General features: G+C 39.4%; 1 protein-coding gene across 1 annotated transcript in view; it reads right to left on the bottom strand.

Moving 5' to 3' along the window:
- The window catches only part of cftr (CF transmembrane conductance regulator), a 40784-nt gene that overhangs the window by 2828 nt on the left and 9973 nt on the right, over positions 1-27983 (bottom strand). The window contains exons 6-25 of the mRNA XM_040026545.1: positions 26359-26522; positions 24982-25107; positions 24448-24694; positions 24166-24258; positions 20598-20774; positions 19937-20128; positions 15300-15394; positions 14563-14649; positions 13348-14104; positions 13070-13201; positions 12954-12991; positions 11397-11683; positions 11137-11216; positions 10574-10724; positions 8558-8785; positions 6768-6868; positions 3764-3997; positions 2080-2235; positions 1733-1822; positions 1216-1388 (exon numbers count right to left, since the gene is read on the bottom strand). Coding sequence (XP_039882479.1) covers positions 1216-1388; positions 1733-1822; positions 2080-2235; positions 3764-3997; positions 6768-6868; positions 8558-8785; positions 10574-10724; positions 11137-11216; positions 11397-11683; positions 12954-12991; positions 13070-13201; positions 13348-14104; positions 14563-14649; positions 15300-15394; positions 19937-20128; positions 20598-20774; positions 24166-24258; positions 24448-24694; positions 24982-25107; positions 26359-26522 — 3608 coding nt within the window. The remainder of the gene's footprint in view (positions 1-1215; positions 1389-1732; positions 1823-2079; positions 2236-3763; positions 3998-6767; positions 6869-8557; positions 8786-10573; positions 10725-11136; positions 11217-11396; positions 11684-12953; positions 12992-13069; positions 13202-13347; positions 14105-14562; positions 14650-15299; positions 15395-19936; positions 20129-20597; positions 20775-24165; positions 24259-24447; positions 24695-24981; positions 25108-26358; positions 26523-27983) is intronic.

Here is a 27983-nt window from a genome sequence, read left to right as displayed (position 1 = left end):
AAGGCTTTTCCTTCACTGCTATTGCATTAGTTTAACCTCAGGCAAATTCTGCAGAGCATTAAGCTAGACGGTTTATTATAAGCTTCATTTACTACCATGACCCCCCCCCTACTCCACCATCCTGCACATATGGTTACACACACACATACATTAGGCTTAAATTACTGTAAGCAATCTGGATTGTCACCATATGCAGTGACAGGAACACCACACATGCTGGATTTGCATGACTGCCGTTGCAATGTGACTTCACCTTACTGCTTGGCTTTAACAGGGAGAACGCCACAAACAATATACAAACTCTTTCAGGAGGCAGCTGTGTTTAAGCATGTGTTAGCAAAGGAACTTCATAGACAAAACATTTTTTATTCACTTCTAATGAAAGCTTTGTCGCCGTTCCTTTGTCACATGGGGTCATACCTTTGGGCAATACCTTTGAGCTAACTTTAGCTATTTCATTTTTTTTTTATTGTTGTGATTTTGATATGTTTGTCTGAAACAGGTCTCTCTTGTAAATCAGACACTGAGTCTCAATGGGACTATTTGTTTAAGCGGAATAAAGAAAATCCAGCAGTGAGCTTGTAATGCTATTTTTTCCTTGGATTCTACTGAAGTAGCCTTGAATCAGTCACAGTTCTTCTGGGTCTTTGTGTAGCTACTCAGTTCATCGACTGACTGAAACAAGCCTCCTTCACCTCCTTCTCCTTTAAGCCAACTTTCTTCTGATTGGTGGCCCCTAACAAATAAAAAGTCTGAATAGCAGACTGGGTGGGTCATATTAAAGATATACCTTATGATTCAAATCATACAGATCTAAAAGTAGAAAAAATGCCCAAAATTCGGTATATAGAGCAGTCTGAAGCAAGAGCTTTTAGATCCAAGGGATTACTTGCATAGAGACTGATCTCATTGTTTAAATCATTGTGGACGGTTATCGCTCAGGTGGTGGAGCATCTCATCTACCAATCAGAAGGTTAACTGTTAACTTAGTTAGGAAACCCTGCACATACATAAAAGTGCTGTGTGACGGGATGAATGAGACTTGCAGTAGAAAGCACATTGAGTGCTCAATTGAGTAGAAAGGTATTATAAAAGTACCGCTGTAGTGACCATTTAACAGCACATGTAAGCCCCATATACTGGTCTAGTGATATTTTTAAAATCAAATGTGATTTATATATGTTGATTATTGAGTAGACAGTGTTTAATACTCACATAGGGTCAAGGTAGGCAGACGGCTCATCCAGCAGCAGGATACGGGCTCTACTGAGGATGGAACGGGCAAGACAAACCAGCTGTTTGTGTCCATTGCACAGCACGCTGCCTCCATACTCCAGCTGAAAGTCTAGCTTGTCTGGGAACTGCTCAATCACAGACTTCAGACCCACCTGAGGGCACACAAGACAGAGTTTACTTTTACTGAAAGTCTGAAGTTCCACATTATCTTTACCTCATTTTTATCATTTTAAAATATTTGTGTAAACTTCATGACATCCATGTTGAAATGGTGGTAAAACTGCATGGCAGTAATTTTACCAACATCACTGTCCTATGCAGACAGTACAATAATTCCATATTTATTCCTAGCATGAGGGGAAAACTCAAAGAGGGCATGTAAGATTGTGTCTAACTCCAAAACAGGAGCTTTATTATCTCTAATTGAATCAAAACAAGGCTGCTTTACCAATCATAACTAAATTACGAGACAAAGAAAACACCGCCTCTTCCTCACCTCCTCAGCCACCTTCCACAATTCTGTGTCGCTGTAATTTCCATGTGGGTCCAGGTTCATCCGGAAAGTTCCAGTCAGGATAAAGACTTTCTGTTCAAGAAAGACCAGAGACTTAAACAGTTAACTCTCAACAGACTGGATTAAAAAGATATCTTGTAACATCCGAGAATAATGACTTAAGTTTCAAAACATTAAGTCATTTTTCTTGTAAAACAAAGGGGGGCCTAGCAAAAAACAGTTTGGGAACCACTGGCTTAGACCGTTTTTAGACCCAGATAAGCAGTAGATGCTGGGGTAACTGTCTGAAACTGCATTAAATATCAGAAGTTAATCACTCATAGATATACCTGTGGCACCACACCGAAGGCCTTCCTCCATGTTTGCAATGAGACAGAGTTCCAGGAAACACCATCGATAGAAATGTCTCCTTCTGTGGAGGTGAGACGCAGCAGAGCAGACAGCAGGGTGCTCTTCCCTGAACCTGTTCGACCCAGCAGACCAACCTGCACACAGTCATAACATTTTCATGTTAAATGCTCATATCCAGCTTTTCTGTTATGTAATACAATTAATGAACCCGTTCAACATGCCCTCATGTTGAACGGGTTCATTGACCTTGTGTCTGAATGCTCATCCTTTTTATTGTAATATAGATGACAGCACTTTTTCATTTGCATGGCTACTGTGTCAGTTTACTTGTGCCCTGCAATAAGACATATAAGCATTTACCGTTTCTCTTTAGTTTAGCTGGCGTCGTACTAACATCAGTTTCTTCAGAAGCACCACTAAAAGCTGTTCGCACCTTACAAAAAGGGATCTATTGAATTTTTGTTATCCTTCTCTCCATTACTCCATTTAATTGAAATTTTAATTTGAAATAGTTAATAATAATTTGAAACACTGAAATAGCTCCCTCCATCTATGAGCTACACAAAAGGGCTGATGTTTCTTTTGATGGAGGGTTTTTAAATCTTTGGAGGGGAAGAGTTTGTGGTCTAGATGGTCTAAAAGTCCTCTCTTCTTTCTTCCTTGTGCAGCAACAATTAGCACATTTGTCGCGAAGCTATTGAGCAAAACTATTGGCACAAAACTATAGTGCAGATATTTACTGTGCTCTGATTCATTATGACAAAGTCATACTGACTATAATTACTGCCAAAACCAATGGTGGAGAGCAGAGGTGCGAGTGGTCAGATATTGCATGTCTTCTCTTTTCTACAGAAAGCTAATTCAAAATCACAAGCCACTTTAATTTTAAGCATGTGTCATAATGCCATCATGCCATGATGTCATAACCGACACTCACTCAGGGCCGTGCTTACTTAGTCATTAGTAGATTGTTATGTCTGTGTTATTGTTTGGCCAGGTTCAAGCCTTATTGTAGCTCTAGAGAGAAATAACATTTTGCTCATTTGAAAATGAATAAATGAGCACAAAAATTTGATTCCCTGCCCAGATTCTTCTCATTTGCAACTTGAAGCTATACGCACAGTTCTTGGCCACTTGGAGAGGAAAGGAAAAAGCTATAAACAGAACTGTGATATTATCACTTTTTGTCAGTTTGTTAGCAAACAGTTGCCTATCTGTAGGCACAGAGCAACACTTCCACTTGGAATAGTGTTTCCAGTTCAGTCCACATACACTTTTCTGAAGTTTGTTTTAATCTCCGTCTTAGCTCATAATTTTGTCTCCTGGTTTGGTTCAGAAAAATACTGAAAAGAGTTTAACAGAACTCCAACAAACCCATTTAGCATAGCAATTAGATTCAGTGTTAATATAAAAAATTGTTTGCACAACATTAGCTGAAAACAACAAACAGAAATGTGTTCACGTGTAACCATCCCTGTGACACATTCCTGTGGCTGGCTAGTATATTGTTCACAACCTTTCTGTGACCTAACTATGGCACTTGAATTGCTTTATCGCTTGGGGGGAATTATTCTTTTGTTTGGTAAACCTAATTAGGCAGAGGTACCATGCTTTCTCCTGCCAGGTTCCACAGGCTGTCTCTACCAATCACTAAGGACTTACGCTTTGTCCCCCCTCCACAGAGAAGGAGATATTGTTGAGGATGGCACGCCCAGCCTCTGTGTATTTCACTGTGAGGCCCCGGACGTCCAGCTGGCCACAGTTAGGCCAGCAGTCACGTGCATGGGGGTTGTCGATGACGATATCAAGGCCTCTGCCACCTCCTTTAGGTTTCCCTAACCGAGGATCTTCTGATGGTAGGTCGATGAATTTGAATACCCGATTCACTGAACGCATCTAAGAAGAAGAGAGATACAGAATTTTTCTTTCAATTTGTTTCAGTTGTTTTTATATAGCGCCAAATCACAACAACAGTTACCTCATACTGCTTTATATTGTAAGGTAAAGACCGTACAATAATAGAGAAAACAGAGAAAACCCCAACAATCATATGAACCTCTATGAGCAAGCCCTCTGGCGACAGTGGGAAGGAAAAACTCCCTTTTAACAGGAAGAAACCTCCAGCAGAACCAGGCTCAGGGAGGGGCCATCTGTTACAACGGGTTGGGGTTTAGGGGAAGAAGACAGGGCAGAGACTTGCTGTAGAAGAGAGCCAGAGATTAATAATAACTAATGATTTATGGTGTGTAGTGAAAAAAGTGAGAAGAGAGAGTTAAAAAAAAAAGTGAGTGAACAAGAGCATCACGAGAAGCCTAGCTACAGTGCTGAAGAGAAGCCAAGGGTTGTTCTTATTTCCTTCAATCAGTGATGAATAGTAAGATGTTGTAGCTTTGTGGAGAGCTGTTTTATAAAGCAACAAAAAAAATTTCAAGGCTAAATGAAGATCTTCTAAATAGTGAGATGCCATTTTCCCTCCAGGCTATGAGTTATCTGCTTGCTCACGTTTGGGAGTTTTACCAGAGTCAAGTACTGATTTGAGGCTTTTTTTGTCAGAGGAGCCACAATATCCAAAGTCATACCTGAGGAAGATAGAAAACTATTAACAAGAACATCAGTTCATGCAGCTGCTCTGCACCGTGTTTGCACATGGCATTGAAGAAGATAATACTGGAGGAATGATAGCCTTAAAATTAATAGCATTTTCTGAAAGACATCTACTGTGACGAAATGTATTCCCCAGTGCCGTGTAACCCATTATTGTAATTGTAATGTTATTATTATATGAAATGACCAGACAAAAGAGGGTTTTGGTGAATACTTAAGTGTTCAGTTTCTTTGCCGTGTCAAAACAAGATCCAGCGTGTGATTAAAGTCATGGGTGGGTTCTTTTACATTTTGAGAGACACCAGTTGAGTCTAAAATCAGATTAAATATTCTGTTGATGTTTTCAATATCTACATGTTAAAATCACCCACAATAATGATTTTATCTGAACTGAACACCAAATCAGAAAAAGAGTCAAAAAAATCAGATTGTCTCTGAAGAACTCTATTGTCAATAGATAACCATTGTCTGGTTATCTATTGTCCACCAGGTGGTTAATAGATAAGTAATAAAAATGGTTTTTGAGTCTTTAAGTCAGGGTGGACAAGGCCAAGCATCAGGCTTTCAAAAGAAGTGAAACGCTGTCTGGGTCTTTGGATGATTAATAAGCTGGAGTGGAAGATTGCTGCCCCGCCCCCCACATGTAAAAAGTAAAAAAAAAAGAGGGATGCTTCCTTACATCCCATTTCCTTATCTTAGCTGTAGAGAAGTTCACATTCTACAGATAAATTTTTTTCTTAAAATGCAATGAAAATGTGCTTATCAGAAGTTACTTTAATGGCTATTTTAGTATCACTGAAAATATAATTCAAGGGCAGTCACACACACAAACACAATTCATACTGGACTGAACAGATCTAACTTATCCCAAACACACATCACTACCACCATATTGAGAGCCTGTGTCCATACTGAACAGAATGTCCTACACTGTGATAAGCTCTGTAAGATTCACTAACAACAATGTGGGAGAAAAAAACTGATGGATGGGCACAAAGTTAAGTCTTAAAAAAGAGCAAATGAAAGTAAAGTACAGGCAGTTCAGCCTGCTCTTTCTCTCTTTGATCTTAAACCCCGCAGTATCCTTCAATATTGGTAAGCCATGCTAAGTCAACAAAGTGCTGTTACACAGAACAAAAATGGCCATTGCCATCTTTAATCTGCTGCTGATTGCCTTTTTGATGGTGTAAACAAACTGACATATAGTATAAGGAGCCACAACCATTAACCACCATACCCATCTGAGATGTGCTTTTCTCTATTTGAGTATGAAGCATCTTGGGTGAGGAAAAACCCCACTTCACTAAGAATGCAGTGTCACCATCTAGTGTCTCACTAACCTACAAGCTGTGAATTTATTGGCCAATTGCTTTTATCTCAACAACGAGATCTAAACCTCTTACAAACAGTAGCTACAGGTCACCATTGACTGAAAGGCATCATGTTGAAGAAAATGAGGCAAAGTGTGTCTGAGCTGGAGAGGTTATATTCTGCAAAGGTGGGATTCAGTTCCCAAAGGGAAAAGTGCATAAAGCATGCTATTGTAACAGCAGTCATCGTTTTAGTACCAAAAGAATAGCAATAGTGCCCATGAGACATGTTATACTGTAAGACAAAGACCACACAAAATGTAGATACTACAGAATTCTAACCTTCCAACAATGTATATTGAGCAAGAACTTGACAACAGTGAGGGAAATCTTCCTGTTAACAGAAGTAAACCAGCTGGGATGAAGAGAAGTGGAAGAAGGAAAATACTAACATAGAGAAACATCCAAGTTTTTTTTCCATAGGTGTGGTGAACCAGAAGTCAGTACCATCAATAGTGAAATAGACTAACAGTAAAACCTATGTTTGCAGGTTTATTTAACAAAACCTTCTTAGGTGTGTGCATCTGCCTGAATTCAACAACTTATAACTGGCCATTGACTGTTTGGTATATATTCCTAATTTGTAAATGACAATAGCTTTGTTTGTTTGTGTGTGTGTGTGTGTGTGTGTGTGTGTGTGTGTGTGTGTGTGTGTGTGTGTGTGTGTGTGTGTGTGTGTGTGTGCGACATACCATCCCATCTACAGCGATGCTGGTGATGACAGCCCATTGGAAAATCCCACAGATAAGCACAGCCAGGGCCACAATAATGCCAATCTCTCCTGGTTTGTCCCCTGTACAAAAACACGCATGGGCACACACACACACACACACACACACACACACACACACACACACACACACACACACACACACACACACACACACACGCATCAGTAGTGTCCAATCAAAACTGCTCTCTGATGTCAGACCCACATTCAGGTATTGGAGCGCTGCTACTGGGTCCATTGGAAACTAATGAGCTGTGTAATGACCCATTAATGTGCTCTCAATATAAACTGATCCTATGACGCAACAACCCATGGGTTTGTGTGTGTATACCTGCATTCCAATTCACCAAGAAAACACTTGCCTCCTTTTTGTACAAGACATTTTATCCTTGGGCATTTGAACAGTTCTGATGACTTTTCACAGGCAAACTGTTCCCTTCTTATCATCATCTAACTCTACACACTGCAAACTACAGATAATACTGGGGTTTTGTCCTTGTTAGGCTCAGCAGGCGTATCAAAGTGCTTACTAACCAACATGTGGGAATTTTCAAAATGTTCTTGCAACACAATTCAATTTCTAATCATCATTTAATCACAATGATTATTCTCATATTCTGTAATGTCTCCATTGCAAACTGACTTTATGATCTCTTGTCATTTGGTTGTTCAAATGCACAAAAATATTCTCTAAAGCTTTGACATTTGTCACTGATGAAGTCAAAGTGATTTGACACTGACTATCAGAAATGGAGAACAGGTTAATTGTCACTGTTTGTGGGCAGTCAGGTGCAAAAGATTCACTTTTATAGAGGAGATACCAAAAGAAAGACAGTCCTTTGACAACAGTGACGAGAACTGCAAAACTTCCCGATAACTTCTGAAATGATGTTAACTGCAACTTGATTCTGGTGGTAGCCCTGCTGTGGAAAGCCGTGTGGATTTCCCAAAACACTGAAGAAGCTGCATCCATATTGTTGACTCAAGGTGAAACTACACCTTGTGTTTGATCTGAGTAGACCACAAAGGTTTAGACCAAATAAGTTCAACTTATTATTATGGACTTATTATGAATGAAACTGAAATGTAATTTAGCATTCATTTAAATATTTTTTCTGGCAGCTTTCAAACCAATTATTTCAAAAAAATTAAATAACATAAATACAAATAAAAAAGCTGTCAGAAAAAATGTAAATGCTGCAACAAAAATATGAACCTTGACTGGACTTTAAGGTGTGAAAAAGCCAAAATATTTAAGATAAACTTTATGTATGTTGTACATCACCACAAACACAGCTTCACTAACAACACCCAAAGGCAACAAACAGCCAATCCCCTTCGAATGCAGTTCACTGACTTGCCACTTGAGGCTGGTTCCAAAAGCAGGTCAGTCCTGACAGATTCCCATGCTGAAACTCCCAAACTTTAGCCATAAAAATGCCTGCGTTTTCACACTAGTGCTGTTTTTTCCCTACTTAACAACTAGTACTGGCAGGGATTTACTTTTATGTTTTTAAGTCTTACAATTTGGTGCACAGCTACCAGTTATCAGGCGCTTATGTCTTAGCTTTGCTCCCTCACAGTTTATAGATACAAATTGCTAACCAAGCTTGTTTGTCTGTTATGTTGGCTCTGAACACTTTTGTCTAAATATTGACACTTCAAAATGTGGAGTCCATACACATTAGTTGAGGTCATGGTGGCTCTCTCTCTTTTATATAAAGTTTATTGTCCACGTGTAGACACACTCACTGTTGCTTCCTGTTGCGATGAAGGCAGCAGCAGTAAAGAACACGGTGAAGAGCATGTCACAGCGGAAGAGAAACCACCGCAGAACAGACAGGTAGTGGAACCAGGCGGCCGTGTGAGTGTTCAAAGCCTTGTGGAAAAGTGTCTCAAAGTAGGACTGGCGCTCAAATGCCCGAATTGTCCATAAACCCTTTAGTGAGAGGATGAGATGGGAGAAGATCGGGGTACGAGCTGCAAGAAAAGAAAAAAGAAAAGACTTTAAAACTCTTAATGTATAAGCACTTACTTTGTAAAACAATCCCTGCATTACATATCAGATATCAGACTGACAAATAAAAAAAACTGCTAACTAAATTTCTAAAAGGTCATTTAATTTCACTACTTGGTACCTTTTAGTTAGGTAACACTTCTGAACTAGAAAACTACAATACATATAAATTCATTAAACAAGAATCAACCTGGAAAAGTTATACTTTAGCAGCAACCCCTTCTGTAAAGTTGAAGTCACTTTATTTGCACATCTTATGTCTTTATGGTCACAATAATTTCTTCAAGATTAAACTTCAATGGCCATGTCTGACTAATATAAACAGAGCATAATTTCCACTGTAATTTGTCCCCGTGAATCCAGTGTAAAACACCAGGATGGGCTTAGAGGAAATCCCAGCTCAGCTCATTTCTCTGACCCCAGTGAGCTCTCAGCAGCTCCGGAAACATCTCAGCGTCATCACTGAAACACATATTCAGTGACAGAATCGAGGGCACAGCAGAGAGGCCGAAAAAACAGAGCGGCAACATCGTCAGCAGCTTCCTCATCCTCTGACTGTACAAACCTCCTTTCTTCTGCTCTGTCGGCCTTTAGCAACAGTGCAGTTCTTCAACTTATGACCACTAAACTAAAATGAATTTATATGTATCGTGTTGTATTGTAAGTCTCTATATTAGATACTAATTGTAAATGTTTTAAACCCATTACATTTCTATTACACTTAAGTGCACTTAATGAGGTTGTTGATGACACAATATCTACTGTTCATGTGTGCATTACACTGAAGCCAAAATCTACAGCCGCCACTAGCAACACAGTACATGATGAAAATGTACTGTACTGTAATATGAAGACAACAAACAGATTTCTCTGTTACATTTATTACAAGCATCTGACTTTGAGAGAAAGTGTAGTAAATAAAGACAGACTCCTGTAGAGTTGACCTCTGTAAGCCCCACGAGACTGTAATGATTATAAATGATTAAAATTACACTGCTTTGAAAATCTTCACTAATATAAATACTTTCATTATTCAGCAGGTAGGCTTGATTTTTAAAGCCAAAAGCCAAAAATCTTTTCTGATGTCTTGAGGAGCTCAAAGGAAAACAACCAAATATGAATGTTATCCAAGTCTCAATACTGGAAGAAAACTGTTCCTCTCTTTCTGAGACACCCTGTCCTCTGACTCAACCCTTCCTCTCTCATGTTTTCATGTTTCAGTGACTTTTGGCCCCTAAGCCATCTGCCAGCTTTGCCCACTGACTGTGGTTCCTTCTCAGAGGAAGCATCCCTCTTCCTCTGTTCTCAGTATTGGTTTTCCTATTATGTTCTCACTTTTACTGATATATGTCACTACTCACTTTCATTTCTCTACTCTTTTCTGAGCCCATTTTCCCTCCCCTCAAAAAGAAAATAAAAACTCATCTTCAGGATTAAAGTCTGCAAGAGCCAGAGCTAAAGAACAGCACCCAGACATATGCCTAATAATACATCACATACAAAGCAGTAAGAACTATTTAAATAATACCATTATGCTTTACGAAGAAGCAACGTTTTTTTCCTCATTTTTTCTAGCCTCTTTTCTTACATAGGTTATTTAGACAATTTATCTCGAAAGATATGTAAACATATTATTAAACTACAGCAAATTTCATTTCCCCCCCCCTTTCTACATTTTACATTTACTGCTGGAGTCACTAAAACCTAAAACCACTGTCATCTCTAACGGCCAACAACTCTCCAATGCTCACCTTCAGCCTCCAGGACTTTAAGTTGCTGTCCAGTTCGTAGAAAGTACTTCCTGAGGAAAACATAGATAAAAGCCAATGGGAGAGCAGCGATGAAGATGTATGGCTCTATGATGGACACAGTGAAGATGGCACCGGCGACGATTAATGACACCTGGTGTTGGGAAAATATGTTAATAACAGATATGAGCAGACTTATTATTATTTGGTATTTCTGGCTTTAAAAAAAAGATGTTTTCAGTTTCCCTGTTCTTATTTTCACTGCATGTTTTAATTTTGTTTTTAATCATTTCTTTCTTTTTTATTATAATATGGTTGTAAAACTTTTACAGAGGAATAAAAAACATTGTCCAATTTCTCCAGGGCAAGATTCAAAAAGTTAAAGGATAAATTGAGGAAATTGAATTTTGAAATTGAATTGTCATTTATTTGTTTATTCTGCTTACAATTGCACCCCATTAATCAATTTACAATGAAGAAAGAGGGAATATTTGTCGCAGTAGTTTTCAGTCACTTTTTGCAGTTTCAAAAACTCTGCATCATCATCCACAGTATTGGATAAATACCTGTATGAGGTCAAAAAGCACCAATGGCAGCATGTCATCTATGATGGCCATGTCCTTGGTGAACCTGTTCACGATCCTGGCTGAAAGAGGACAGCGAAAGTATGAAGGTGTTGTAGTAAAGGAAGATATTAATAATCAGCATTGATAATCAGATTTTGTTCTACAGGGATTCTCTACCATCATTCATTTATTTAGTGACATCATCTAGGCCATTAACCAGTAAAAATCTGTTTTACTCAGAAAGTAAAAAAGCAAAGCACCTGTTTTTATCGTGTTGAGCACAGACATGGGGGCTCGCAGCACAGAGCTAAGCATCTGTTCATGCAGTCTTTTGGACACAGTCAGTAATGTATGCACTAAAGGGAGACCCCTGAAGAATCCCAGGGCCAGAATACTGTCCGCATGGGCTACAAAGATGTAGATGATGTAATAAGCACTGGTGGGTGTCATAATAACACCGAGATGGCCAGGCGGCGACGATGCATTGGGGTGCTGCTCATCAATATAGTTGGGCGATGAAGGATTGGCGGCGTCCCTCCAGACCTCACTGTTGGATGTGAGGAATGTATAATAAATGTTACATGGAGCAATTTTTCATTATAGAATAGATCACAAAATTACCTTTTAGTGATTTCTGCATAACTGTGACCTCTAAATGTAAATTACTGATGTTAATAAACAGATATGTTTATTGCTCACTTTTGGTTACTCTCATTTACACGATTAAATAAAGCAGCAGTTAAATCAGCTCATGATAGAGAAAATTACACTTATAGTACTTTTTTTTTCAACTCGATTTACATGAACAGAGCTAATTCATCGTCCCTCACTGTAACCTAAAGATGGACGGCTTTGTCTTTGTCTAGTAATTAACATGTAACAAATAGACAATTAAATAAACAAATAAACACAAAAAATAAGTACATTTAAACCTACTGTCACATTTAAAATCAGCCGCCAGTGAAAAATAAGAAAAGTGAAAAGAAATTTAAGACCTAAACACAAGTTCACTTAGAGCCATTTGACATGGATTTGATCAGAGGGTGAACTTCTGATCCATGTGGATGTCTATGTGCTAGTTTTTTATTTCTTCAAGCCAACACACTACAGCGCAACAGCCATGCATGTGTCCCCTACTCGTTAGCATGTGAATGTGCACAGCGAAGGAAATCGTCCAAGGACCACCCTTATAAGCCTCGGACATCTCTGATAAATTCATTCGAAGTTCCTATTTGATGATGCTGGAAGGAATAAATGACACAATCTGCTTGTTTTGTCACCATACGTCGGGTGGCTGTAGCACAGCTGGTAGAGCAGGTCATCTTCTGACCGGAAGGCTGGTGGTTCAAACCCTGCCTGTCTGCATGCCAAATATCCTTAGGTAAGACTACTAGCCCCAGGTTCTCTCTGATGCAGCCATCAAAGCATGAATATGTGTGAATGTTAGTTAGTAACTTAAAAAACAGCATAGAAAAGAGTCCTTGTGTGAATGTGGGATGTTAAGTGCCTCAGGAGAGTAGAAAAGCACTATATAAGAATCAGTCCGTTTACCGTGTACATGGGCCCCATTTGTGTAAATGTACTTTTAACCATAGTACTCAATTTTATGATTTACAACAAATTATTTTGTCCACCTGGCTATAGATTGGGAGCCAGTGGAAAACCAGTGATTTACAGTAAGGTCTGTAAATACTATTTAAATAGTATTTACAGTTAACATGATCAGAAAGCTCACAGCACACTAGCTGACTATCCAAAGACAAAGAGAAGAATCATAATCATTTTCTGTTTAAGGCAAGATGAAACATGAGACTTACTCAGTAATAAGAAAAATACCGAGGACAGAGCCAGCAACCTATTTGTGAAAAGAAAACAAAATGCCGTTAATTAAATTCACACAATAACACAAAAACCCCAAATCTTTGATTTTTACCTCAATGACAGAGACAATGAAGATGAAAATGAGGACGTAGACTAAGTTCCTGTTGGTGTTTACGTAGCGTAGGTAAGTGTTCCATGAGGTAGTTTCAAAGACATTTTTGTCACGTTCATCTGCAAAACATTGCTGTCAAGAAACAGGATAGATGGGTTTTAACCATGTGACTCACTTAACAATCATTTCTTGATTTTGGTACATAGTACAGTTTGTGAAAATATTTTTACATAATCATTTTCAGAGACATAACAGGATAATATGTTAAAAAGCCTAACCTCCATGTCTTCTTCATCCACATCTTCACTAATGTCATAAACACTGTCCTTGGACAGGCGGCGGGAGTAAATGTCCAGGTCTGATGCAAGGCTGTACTGCGGTGTGATGGAGAGCTTTTTCCTGAAAGATGACTGCATCTGCTCTCTGCGCTCTTGGCCCCGAGCACTGGTGATGAACTCCAAGACAGACTGGCGCCGCTGCCCGCTAAGGTGCTGAAACTCATCATGGTACAGGTTACTCCTCGGAAGTGCCTCCTCTATTTGTTCATCTTCAGGCACTACAGAGAATCTTCTCTCTGGGAGTTCATCAGACCTGTCTTCCACTGTTGTGTTTCCGGTTTGTTGAGAATTCCCAATGAAGGAGAACTTGCGGGCAGCTGCCAGAGGATTAAGGATGAGTGACTGCTTGCGTTTTTCAGGGTAGCCATCACCTAGAGGATGGCTTTGAGCTGGTGCATGTCGGAAGGACTGACGAATTTGCTCTGGGCCACGGAAACCAGCGGTTTCATCAACTGAAACCCTGCGAAGAGTTTCTGTGAGAATGGATCCACGCCGCTCAGCATTGACGTTGTCATAAGCCTCAAGACCAAGAAGCAGGGAGCTGAAGTCTGGACGCTTGGCCTGCAGCTCTGAGAAGGTGCCATAGAAGTAACAATCTCCATTGTGCAGCAGAAGGATTTTGTCTGCACGTTTGAGATGCTCCAACTTGCTGGTTACTACGACACGAGTCTTGGAGGCCATAAGTTTACAGATGCAGCTGTGTGTGGATAAAAATGCGCACTTTAAAAAAAAGTCTGACAAAGAAGGGCTTATTTCTTTCTAACAAATGCAGAATAGAAATTATAATTACCAGAAACTATAAATATCGAGCTAGTGATATGGATATTTATATGAATGTGTATTTATATATACACACATTATAAGAGTGTGTATATAAATACATTTCACAACTCTAAAAGTTTACAAGCAACTTTTGTCTGCTTTTCCAAAATGGAAGCTAACCAAAGACCATCCAAGCATAAAAGCTTTACTCTATAAAAAGAAAAAAGAAAGAAACACATTTCCTGAGAAGGTTACATTGTGATAAAGCAGTTATGACTCCCAACAGAAAAGAGCATTTTCAGAGACACCAAGCGTTAACCTTGACTTTGAGGTCAATTTTTAGCCTAATCACCCCAACCTCCTCTACATGAAAGACTCTGTTATCACACGCACTTTTCAAAGATCTCTTTTTCTGTAGCGATGTCCAGGTGGGTGAAAGGCGCATCCAGGAGGTAGAGGTCTGCATCTTTATACACAGCCCTGAGAGAGAAACACACATATTAGGTCACAGATAACAAGGAAGGTAAAGAAAATGTTCCAATTTGCTTTAAAAAAACAAAAAAGCAAACAAACAAAATTAGAGAAAGTATAAGATGCAGAAAGGCAAAGAAGAGAAGCTGGAATATATCAGTCACGGTGAATAGCTATGTTGATAGCAGAAGTTAAAAAAGTCAAGGAGTGGCTGCAAATTAACGTTAGCACACTAAACCAATAAATAATGCAGGGGAACATGAGAGTTTCTGGCTCATCCACAGAGATTTAAAAGAGCAATAAGGCTCGGGCTGTAAAAGCCACAGAAACCATAAAAAGCAGACAGCAACACACACATGAGTGATCTGTGATCCTGAGCAGCTTCTGATTAAGTACACTGATATTTATTCTTTTTGCTGGACACATATACTGTAGCTAGAGGGTTATTTTAATGTCGTTAATGTTTTATGATATTTCTTTTATGTAACCTGTTGCTATGGAAGTGCTACAGTGATGATGTAGAATTTACAGAAGAAACACACAAGTTGATACAAAAAAAGAACCAAAATCCTAACTAATGAGCAAAGGTAGTCTGTGCTGACAGACAAACAAGAGTGAATGAGGCCTGCTGACAGATGCTCAGGTGTGACAGAAACTACCTAGCAAGGCAGAGACGAGCTCTTTGACCACCACTGAGGGTCCCCCCTCCATCGATAAGATACGTCTTGTCTTTCTCAGGGAGCAAAGCGAAGTCCTGGAGAGGAAAACAGGGAAAGAGTGGGTATAACACATTAGACTGGCACATAAATACCTCAACTTCCTTGTTTTTATCCTCTGGATTTTTCATTTTTATGTACTGTTATCTTTACTCTTAACTCAAGATCTGTGGACCAAATTCAGCCCTTCTTAAATTTGAATCCAGTCCTTTTATTAGTTTAGGTTCTCAACAAATTTTGGCCTCCTAGATGCAGCTGTGGTCTGCACTGCAACACCACCAAACCAAAGAGACAAGTGCACAGTCACTGCACACACCTGCGAGCTTACAAGCTAACCAACACAGAACGGCACAGCAGGCAATTTCAAAAGGTGGAAGACTCAGAACTTCTTTACCAAGCATCTCTTTGCAAGGTGATCTCTGTGTTCAAAGAACATCATCTGTGTTGTGATTTTGGAAAACTAGAAAATCAATTTTAACTTTTTATTCAAATGTCCTACCCAAAGTTTCGGTTGTAAATTTTAGGCCTACTACACAGGCTATATACAAGAGCCTAATGGAACGATGTATTATTTACCTGTATTATTTTTGGCATTAGTAAAAATACCCATACTCGCATTACTTGTCACTTGCTCATTAGTCACAGGCTGTTACAAAAGTGTTACAAGAAATGAAAGCCTGTGAAAAAAAATGTTTCTGTCTGGCCATTGATGCCATCCACTCAGTTAAACTGTTTGACACCCTTGTTGTAAAGAGGGCAGAAAATGAAGGGACGATCTTCTTCATAAAGAAGCTCATTGATTTCATGGAGCAGTGATGGCCTCATGCCTGCTCACTGAATGAATGGGCAACATAATGAAACATGTCCAAGAATAAACAAAAAAGAACAAATGCAGTCCTCAAAGTGATTATAGCTCATTTTCAAAGTTATCCTGTCTATATGCTCTCATGGGCATTTTCAAAAATCTAACTAAACAAAAGCACAAAGCATAGATGGCACATGAACACTGTCACGTAGACATATGGCAGCCAGTGATTATGAAACAGTTACAGCAACAGGAATGAAGTGACAGCACAAGTTTATCATCATTCAAACTTCCTACCTTTTAAATAGCTTCCTCTGTCTGGATAGGAGTGTATAAAGGACCAAGTTAACAAATTGTTTAACAGCTTTGTAAAATAAAGCAGTTAAATAGTAACAACAATAACAAAACAGAACAAAAAAAAACAACAATTAGAAAGAGAAAAAAGCCTCACCTTTGACTATCAAAAAACTCTTGTAGCTAAAATGGCTTTACAGTGGGAAGAACTCAAACATTTGACACATCTCCTCAAATACAAAATAAAGGCAGAGTTTTTCTATCGTGTATCAGCCACGAGATGTGACTTCACAGTCAATAAATATGATGGTCCCACACACGGCATGAGCTTCTCGACTGATTTCAGTAAAAGTTGTAGTTTTTTATTTTATGTAGTTTATATTTTGCACATTGCTTTAGCCAAGGCTAATGTGTCACGCTAAAAGTCTTACTGATCAGTTTAGCACAGCTTGAAATGACTTTTTCAGTGAAAGAAGGAATCAGTTTTCAGTGTCTGGAGCATCAGCCTTTGCGCATTTAATTATTGTTCAGGGTCAGATCTGTCCTGCTGCTTCTGCACTGGTCCAAGACAGTTAATGTTTCCATATGGAGTAGTATAGGTATAGTATAGTATAGTAGTATATCAGGGTCTTATTTTATTAACTTCTGGCATTGCATTGAGACAACTTTCAGAAAAATGAAATTTGATGGAAGTTATTTTTGTGTGTTCTACTACCTGGTGTTCCTTCCAGCTGATGCCATGGATATATTCAACAAATCAGAAAGTAAAATCACACCAAAGCTTTGAGTAATGTATGTTCAAAAACTGACACTTCTAAGTTGTGTGTGTGTGTGGGGTTTTTTTGTTTGTTTTTTTAAATCTCACTGCCTCAGATCCAATGCTCGTCCATCCAGCTTGTTGTGAGCTGAAAGGCTTGTATTGCATCCCAGTGACATAATGTGAGATTTCCACAGTAACAGAGGAGACATTATTCTGCTGGAGGTCCGTCACTCAACACTGAGGCTTTATGAGAGAGTACATGTGTCAGAGTTAGAGACAAGCATAGAGTTTGCAAGTATGCAAGTATTTGTGTTTGTGGGACACATAATTGGTGTAAATGTGGACTGGTGAAACCTGAACCATCGCGATGCCCTGCAGTGGCTCCATACAGGCAGCTTAGCAGAGAGAATCAGATCACTGACTAAGAAAAGACTTAAAAAAAAAAAAAAAAAGCTGGCAAAGATTTCACTCTGCTGAAAACAGATTTTTTTAGTATGTAGTCACATTTTCAATCCAGTAATGCTGCCATACTTTCAGTGACTCAGCTTGTGATCTGTTTACAGTAGGGTGAACAGATTTCAACATACTAAATGTGGACAAACACATAATTTTAATTTTAATTTAAAAATAAACTGTTATCAGAGTGTCATGTAGCATGCACGGGTGAAAGCTGATTTTTATATATTGATGATTCAATACAATAAGGAAAAAAGTCGTCTGAAATTTGTTCTTGGTCTCGTGCAATTGTTTGTTTATACTCCCATATTCTCTTTTTGTATTTTTCTTAGCTTATCTCCTTCCTAATAAGAGTTTTGGGGGTTTAGCTTGGCTGTATGCGCAGATTGGCACCATATCTAACAATTTTAATCCAATGACGCCACACATGTCACCTCACACCACACACTTCCCTCCCTGTGCGAAGCTGACAAATTACTCAAGCAAACCATTTTCTCAGAATATACTGCCACTTCATTTTCAGTTCAGTTTTACTTTTATAGTGCCTTATTTTCTTTATACTTGTGTTTATGGTACTCTCCTTCACATTTGACAAAACAAGCTTGTGATTTCTGGGAATTTGTAACTTTCCCTGATGGGTTTGGCATTAGACAAGATAATCTTCTCCTGACTATGGTTAAAAAGCCTTCACTTGATATACATTGTGTAAAAACCAGAGTTTAGAAATGTGCATGTTCAGCAGAATCAGCCAAAGATCAGGGACATTGTCTCAAGATTTGGAAAAGGGGGACAAGTAATAAAAATGCTGTGCAGTCCCACATAAAGAGGGACATCTTGTCACCTGAGTTCATTGACAGTTTACTTCTTCTCCTCTGAGAACAGCAGTCTGGTCAGTTCTTCTTATTTACCAGTAAGAAGCTATCTTAGTGGTTAAAAAGTATCAAAATATCAAGACACTGTCAAATTGTTGCTACATGCCAACAACTATTATCATCCATATTCCGAGAAAGCTCTGAATAGTATGCACCTCTGGTCAGCTTCCAGTGTGACTGCCATTTTTAGGAAGTCCCATTATGGCCACTTGTTTGCTTGTAATTGCACTATGAACTTCAAACATGTGGCAATAGCTGGATCTGCAGCTTGACGCAGAGGTTTTAGTGCAAGAGTCCAAAGTTTTCAAGCCTGAAGGTGTAGTCACGACAGGACTATCATGACAATATCCTCACTTTGCAAACGTTTGTCACTTGATCCACAGACAGACCCGTGCTTGTGTTATGCCAAAGAGACAACTGAATGTAAAAGTGAAACCGCTGACTTCTCAGTCCATCTACATTTCCACTCAGCCATGGCCATGACCTCTGGGCAGTGGCCTAAACAATGAAACTCTCCCTTATGCTAATTCCAAACAAATAAATATTTTTAAAACAGAAATTTTCTGCTGTAATTTAAAAAAAGAAAAAAAAAAAAACCACATTCATTTGAGCAGGTTTTTGAAAATATCCTCACCCACATGAAAACAAGCACACAAAAACACTGCAAAAAAAGAAAAAAGGAGCCAAAACAACAGGTGGCAAAATAACCCTAACTACAAAAAATCCCAACCAATCAGAACACAAAGAACCACAACACAATGCGCAGCCTGACATTAAGAGAGGAGATAAAGGTGCTCCAAGACAAAACCTTTGTTTTCCAGAATGGAGATTTTTTTTCTTTTCAGTGGCTACAAACATATTTCACATGTCAAAACACAGAGGAAAAAGCTACGTTTACCAAATTACCATAAACATGTGGGCATTCCATTTAGTCAGAATTTTTTTAAATCCCAGTTGGAATTTTTTTACTGGAATGGCCTCTAAAGGTGGATTTCCAACTCAGAAAGCCAGAGTAGCCCCACCAACTCTGATTTAATTATATAATTATCCAAGATAGCAGTAGCACACGTAGCATTGGTAATTTGTACTGCCACAGCTGTGCATTTGTAACTAACTAAATAAGCCATTAGCAGAGCACTGGCCAGGCTCTACCCATGAACTTGCTGCTTTAAAAAAACACAACAAAACTGAAAACCCGGCACTCGAGTGCACTGCTAGCAATGCGTGAACTGCACATGTACTTTGTGGTTTTTTGCAATAAGTACCAGGTTATCTGTATTCTGCATGAACAGCTACAGCCACCATGACTGAACAAGACAAATACAATTCCATGTTTGCAAAACAAAAGACACAAAGAAAAGGCAGCGAAAGAGAACGAAAGGAATAAAGGTACCTCTTCCAGCTGGCAGGCCTGAATAACAGAATTGTAGCGGTATTCATCATAGGTCAGGCCAAACAGGATATTGTCACGAATCGTCCCTGGCATAATCCAAGAAGTCTGGGGTGAGAAGGAAATGCGACCACTGTGTCTAATTTTACCCTCTGTTGGCACCAGTTCTCCCAGAATCATCATGAGCAGGGAACTCTGAAGGAAACAGGAGAGCATGGTCACACTTTATTCTTCTTCCTCTAACTGTGTTCTCAACTCAAGGAATATGGAGTGAGTCATCATGTTTCTTTCATTGCTCAAGGGAAACTGGCATTTATTGCATGTAATTATTTATGAGCCAATATTAAGCTATTATGACAGTGAAGGTTGCAAATAAACTTGTCTTATTCATACAATTTGTTACATTATTGTTACATTATTCATTTACTATTGTTTCAAACGTGTGTTGCCAAGTTGCACAGTAGCTTAAGGACAAATAGATTATGCACAAGAACACATCTAATACAGCTGAGGGGTGTTTCTTCCATCTCTTCTTTAATTTGCATTTATTGTCCATTAAATTAAAATTATTTACCAACATCAATATATTGACAAAAAGCAGAAAGACATATCGGTCAGACTCCAGTGACTCCCTAACCAGAATTTAATTTGACTGAAATCCTACCTTTCCTGAGCCAGTGGATCCAGCCACAGCGAGCATCTGGCCTTTGTCGAGGTGCAGGCTGATGTTTCTGAGCACAGGGGTGACATAGAGATTGGTGAAGAAGAGCCCGGGGTCACCGTTCAGGTGTCCATTTGCTTTGCTCTCCTGCTGGATCTTCTCAAACAACTCACCAATACGCTGTAAAGGAGTTCATAGGCAGTTACTAAACATGATATCTGTATGTGGCAAAAGATTGTTTATCATTTACTTTCTGCATATTAAGATTTCTTAAACAATTTAATACAAAAGAGTTCATTTTCTACACTTTAAGGTGACTTTCATAATCAAACATCTCCTTTTAATGTATTATAGTGAATCATGTGACACTTTCATTTACAAGACTCTGTGTACCTGCACACGGCATGCATGTTTCTGTTTTTCATTTTGTTGATAAAACTGCTTGCTTCAAGGCTGAGTGACTGTGTCCATCATGCTGTGCTCTCAGGCAGTGACACTAGAATAAACTACTGCTTTTAAGATTAGGCTTGAAGCTTTCCTTTTTGCTAAAGCATACAGTTAGGCTGGATCAGGTGACCCTGAATCCTCCCTTAGTTATGCTGCAGTAGGCATAGGCTGCTGGGGGATTCCCATGATGCATTGAGTTTTTCCTTTTCAGTCACCTTTTTCACTCACTATGTGTTAATAGACATCTCTGCATTGAATCACACTTGTTATTAAGCTCTGTCTCTCTTCCACAGCATGTCTTCTATCCTGTTTTCCTTCTCTCACCCCAACTGGTCGGAGCAGATGGCTCCGCCCCTCCCTCAGCCTGGTTCTGCCGGAGGTTTCTTTCTGTTAAAAGGGAGTTTTTCCTTCCCACTGTCGCCAAAGTTCTTGCTCATAGGGGGTCATATGATTGTTGGGTTTTTCTCTGTATGTGTTATTGTAGGGTCTGCCTTACAATATAAACCGCCTTGAGGCGACTGTTGTTTTGATTTGGCGCTTTATAAATAACATTGAATTGAATTGAATTGAATTGAATTACTGTGAGGAATTTGATTCTCCAAGGACAGAAGAAGACTCCCAGGGTCTCACAATGGCCTTATATCACCTCATCTGTCTCTACGTCTGTAAGGATTAATGGGCGACGCCTCTCACTGCTAGAAGAGGGGAACTCTGCTCGACTGACTGGCTTAATCATTGACCTCTGTGACATTTTATGGGTCACCGTACCTCTAATGCCAGTTTGCGCTCTGGTTATATAGGTTTGTCTGTGTGATTCTCATTCTAATGAGGTGATGTGCACCCTGCCAGCAGTAAAGAAAGGCAACACCCATTCCATTCAACTGCGAATGGCACATTCCAGGAAGAGGTGAAAGCCGGGGGAGAATCTGATTTGATCTCATCAAGAGTTCAGAGTTGTGTTTCCAGCAAAGTTTCCAGTATAGTGACAACACCTGGATAATTAATTAGGCAAAGTGACATGGGAAAAACCCCCAGCTCGATGTTCTTTTTCTCACGGTATTGCATGGTCAATGAATCACACCTGTTAGATTAAGTTTACTGTCTGAGCTTATAGATAAGATTATACTGCTGTCTCCCAGCAATGGTGAGGAATTAACTATTACACCTGGAATTACTGCAGGGGCTGTCAAAATTTGACTTCTTCAAACATGCGATTGTCCCGATCTTGTATTAACACACAGATAAGAGTCAATGTATTACAGCTTGACTGATGATGTTTGGGACTAGTAGTGACTGTTGACATTTGACTCAGATAATGATATATTTGGATTTACCCACCTCCTTCTAAACACACACACACACACACACACACACACACACACACACACACACACACACACACACACACACACACACACACACACACACACACACACAGAGCAGTACATCACAAAAAGGACACCTGTACCATATGAGTTAAACATATCAATTACATTTTATTTCTAAGCCAACTAAAAAACAGATCTTTGATGTTTCTGTCCAAAACTTCTTTATACTTATCATCTTACTTATACATTCAGCTCAACCAGCCTCCCAGAGCCAGTTTCTGCCAAAGATCTCTGTTAAAAAGGAATTCTTCTTCTTTACTGTAACCAGCTGCTTTGCTCCCTAATTAAACTCAATGCATTACCCTTGCAATTAGAAAATGACTGTATATTCCTTTTGTGGGATGGCTCAAGGAGAAAGCCTTTTATGTCTGAGAAGAACACGACAGCACTGCTTTGTTGTGTTGAACAAACCATGAGATTGAAACAAAGTCCTTAGAACATACAGGACCAAAGTGGAGATATTTGGCCATAATGTTTTGCGCAATGCGTGGAGAAAACCAAAAACAGTATATCAGCACAAACATTCACAGAAAGTGTTAGCACAGGGGAAAGGGGGGGAGGGTTGATTTGGGTTTGGTTTGCAGCCATGAGACCGGAGCCCCTTGCAGTCATTGAGTTGACTGTGAACTCTTCTGTATACCGAAGTGTTGCAGAGTCAAATGTCAGAACAGTAGACCAGTCCAGGTAAAGCTCTGCGAAAACTGGGCCATGCAACAGCACAATGGTTCCAAGCATAGCAGCAAATCTACAAAAGAATAGCTGAAACTCAAGGTGGCGCAATGACCCAAAGTCCAGACCTCAGTCCGAGTCCAAAATCTCAATGAACTGTGGCAATATTGTAAAAGAGGGTAGGCCAAAATTTCCCCAGAATGATATAAACTGACAAACCCATATGGACATATATTTTAGTACTTGGAGCTATTGTCGTTAACAGGACAATTTGGCAAACAGAAAACTGGTTTTTGCCCATTTTATTTTTGATCTTCTTTTATTCCACCTTCTTTTCAAGGGTAAAGAATAACTGGTTTGTTGAACAGAAGTTTAACATGGCTTCACTCAACTCAAATACCCTCCACAGTCACCAGACCTCAGTGCAACAGAGCTGTGATCAAATCATGGATGTGCAACCAATAAATCTGCAACAACTGTGTGATGCTATCATGGACCAAAATCTCAGAGGAATGTTTTAAGAACTTTGTTGAATCTATGGCATATAGAAGTAACGATGTTTTGAAGGGGAATCCAACTCTGTAAACAGTAATGGTGAAATGGCAGGTGAGCGCATGTCATAATACTGTCTACGCTGTGTCACTGCATCATTTCATGTTTGGCACCGATCACCACCTGCACTCATGTATATATCTTTCTACGTAGCACTCATAAGTCTTATTCTCATGTATATATCTCATGTATATCTCATGCACATATCTTTCTTTCTACATAGCACTTTAATTCTTATTGTTTGCACTGAAGCACCGCAGCAATTTCCTAATGTTGTAAACCTCAACATCTGGCAATAAACCCCATTCTGATTCTGATTCTGATTCTGAATACACAATTTATTTATATAACATGATGACAATGATGCCATAATCCAGATACTCCTGATTATGTGTATTATGTGATCATTTTATGGTTAAATGTCTCACAACAGACAAGTGTGTTGATTCTGCCTTTGCAGTAAGCAGCAGAAGCATTCACTTTCTTTTAGGCTCAACAAATGGACGTAAACAAACCTCATCCCAGGATGCGGACACATTGACCAACTCCAGTTCTGAGGTGGTGAGGTTATACTCCAGTCCACTGTATTCTTCCTTCATCAGGAAATCCTGAAGAGAAAAAAATACATTTAAATTATAAAATGCATTTAACTTATACAGAGTTTTTCTGTTATAGGCTTATAAAGACAAAATTCTGGATTCATTATGCTGATGATTGTTAGCAAAGTTATAACATGTCTAGGATCATTAAAAGCATTTGGATGACAAGCATCTATCTCACCACATCTCTCAACCTACCTCAATCTTGTGGAGTAGTGTCATTGTGTCGTACCACATCTGGAGGGAACCTGGAAACTGGCGGGTCAGTGTCATTCTTAACACCATGAAGTAGGAGGCTGTGGTGAAAATTCGACGCAGGATGATGCCTTTACTGAGTGCATATGGTATAATCGCTGAGAGGATAACAAAGATGGCAGAGAAGAAGTATGACGCGCTGTAGAAGTAACGGAGAGATCCAATCTTTCTCGTCAGTGTCATCTCATCCCTGCGGAGGAAAGTGAAAATGGAAGAAAGAACAAAGGGTTTTTCATCAAAAAAGTGAACTATACACAAAAATATATGTTCTAACCTAACTAACACATTAGATTACTAACAGTAGGATGCTCGAATTACTTTAGCAAATTTCATTATGGTAAAAAAAAAACCTGACAAAGTGTTACAGTTAGCTTCAAATGGCACAATTTAACCTTGTTTTCTCAATAATAAAAAAGCTGTAGTGAGAGTCATTCTCTGTGTGTGACAGGATGTGTTTTATATGTGGTGGTGTCTTACTGCCTGATGTTCTTGATGATATTTTCCATCACTTCCTCCCAGCCGTACGCCTTCACAGAGTGAATGTTCTCTATAATCTCTGTGGTGAGAGCTAGGCGGCGGCTAGTCATAGGCGCTCTGTTCGCCCTGTTCAAAGGAGAAAGTTTTACCAGAACACCAACACAATTTTATAGCAAGGAGCATCAGAGGATCCACCTATGCATGCATGAACATTCTCAAGTTTCTGTTTATATATGGACCTGTGCCATTTTTGTTGTTTCTGGACAGTGTTAGTGTTCACATTTGGAAAACTACTGAGAGTATAAAAGTTTTATTCACTGCTAACCAGCTATAAACAGCTACTCAATTCTCATTTCCCTCATTTTCCCTACTGGCAGTCTCCCTAGGCAGGCTACATTATGGCTTTAAGAGAATATCCAACTCCACTGTCTTGGACCACAACTAGTGAGGGTAGTTCTTGTTCTGAGAACCAAAGCGAGCTGGAGAGCCACTCAAACCAGAACATTCAGCAAGTGAAGAACTGATTCATGCATTGCTATTTTGAGCTTACCAAGTCTGTGGAACATAACACAGACTACAGTTACCAGCTACTGTCCAAGTTGATGGAGTTGAAGTTCATTTGTAGGATGAGACTCTTTAAAGTGGGAGGTGATTAAGATTCCATCTATCCAATTTGTTCCACTTACTAAATTCAGGGTGGCTGGAGCGAGAGGCGGGGTATAACTTGGACTGTAGGAGGAAGCCCCACTACATGGGAGAGAACCCACACAGACGTGGGGCGGAAATGCCAGATTTTACTCCAGGACCTTCTTCCCTTAAGCTGTCAGGCAACAATGCTACCCACAGCACCACTGTGTTGCCCACTGATTAATATTACTGCAGTACTTGTTACAAACTACCAGAGATAAAATATCTGGAGAGTAGAGTGGCTGTAGTTCAGGAGGTAGAGCAGGTCATCTATTAATCGAAGGGATGCTAGTCTGATCCTCGGCTTGGGCAAGATACCAACCCCACGCTGCTCTCTGATGCAGCCATCAGGGTATACATGTGTGCTAATGTTAGACAGATAGCACTTAGGTAGAACAAATGCTAATGTGAATGAGGCAAGTTATGTAAAGTGCTTTGAGTACTCAGAGTAGAAAAGCACTGTATAAGAACCAGTCCATTTACCATAAACTGAACTGTGACTTGTTCAAGAAAGCTAGCATGCCTGCTTTTGTGGCACACAGCTCTACTGCTACAAAGTGAAACTAATATTTTTAATATTTAGAGAGAAAAACACACATAGCAAGACAGAAGACACAAATACAAGTGTATATTGATATGTAATAGGGTAGATGTCCAATACTAAAAGTGTGTCTGGTTGTGCTTTACTACCGATGAGGTGCCATCTTGGTGGAGAGCCAGGCCTGGACGATGCCCATCAGAGTCAGTGCTGCAAGGCCACAGAAGCCGTTCACTTCAATCAGCTCCCAGACCAGACCCACACACAATATACACTGCAGAGGGGTGATCCATATAAAATGTGCCAGACCCAAACTCTGTACACACAAAGTACACAGAAATTAAATTAGTGTACATGTAAGATGACAATGTGACGATACAAAAGGGCTATTTTACAATTGATCAGTGCGCGCGCGTGTGTGTGTGTGTTTACCAAACAATCATTGCTTTAAAAAAATGGTATCTGACAGGTTAACTGAGGGCTATAACTAGGATCAACATAATAACAGAAAGCTAGCAAAAACAGAAACAGTGTTTTTGTACAAAGAGGAAAGTTGACCACACTACGGGACAATAAAGCATATCGCTTAATGTTATGAAATAGTATTTGAGAAAGAGGTCCAATGAAAATTACATAAATAAAAGTTCAATCAGTACACATGCACAATCAATATTACATTGTGATATATATTCTTTTAGATGGTTCCCTGGAAAGACTTTATTGCACATTATTAAAATGTTAATAATTTATGACTGAATTGAATCCAAGCTGACTGAAGGAGTGAATACACAGTTCTCAATAAACACTGCGGATATGTAATAACTAGTCAATTTTCATAAGTGACTTTGCCAACTTCAGACACTTTCATATTGGAAATACTCAGAGTGGTTTTGGTGAAGGAGCTTCCTAGATACTGTGTGCAGGAGGCAACACAAATGAAGGCACTGGAATACTGGCGGTGTAATTCACGCATCAGTGCAATCCAAAATCACACAGGGAACTGGTAGGTTCAAGACCACCTGATGTCCGATCATTCTGATGGGACCGGATTCTCACATGTAAGGTAAGTCCTAAAAACATTGAATCCATCTAATCTATTAATCTCAGCTCTCACTTTACTTGGGTCCCTTTCATCCACTCAGCTGCAACTTTCATCTTGTTATTCCACACTCATGTAAGAACTACTACACAAGGTACCACTGTACCACCTTTACACAAGCCACATTCGAGCCAGGTGATAATTGTTCCAACGCAGGTTGCATAGTGTTTCCACATTCAACACCTCAGTGAGAGCCAAGACAAACATGCATACATAATCACGAGTTTCCAACACTGATGCGCAGGTAATACTTGCTTATGTACTAACACTACATTGTATATAGTAATGCACTGTTCTTTTGTCCTCTGTATGGATAACACAGTTAGTGTTGCCTAATAAAACACATTCACTGAAGTCAGTGACGATGTGAATTCTTGTTCCCCTTATCCTGGCAGAGACAACTCCTCCCATCTTCTTCTGAATGGAAAACTACTGTATTATTTCTATGAATAATCTCACATTTCATTCACTTTTCAACAGAGTTGTATTAACTTAAAATTTTCATGCCCCACTGGTTTCTAGCACATTTTTTTTTATTTGTGTGAGGATGTTCTAATTAAAACACTATCTTCTTCTTTCAGGTCCTCCCTTCAGAGAACACCACAGCAGATCATCTGCCTCCTGCCTCCATCTCACCCTATCGCTCTTCTGTCACACCAACCCTCTGCATGTTCTCCT

This window comes from Simochromis diagramma, unplaced genomic scaffold, assembly GCF_900408965.1.
Source record: "Simochromis diagramma unplaced genomic scaffold, fSimDia1.1 OVJJ01000293.1, whole genome shotgun sequence".
NCBI lineage: Eukaryota > Metazoa > Chordata > Actinopteri > Cichliformes > Cichlidae > Simochromis > Simochromis diagramma.
The sequence above is the reverse complement of the archived record's forward strand: the minus strand, read 5'-3'. Positions and strand labels throughout refer to the sequence as shown.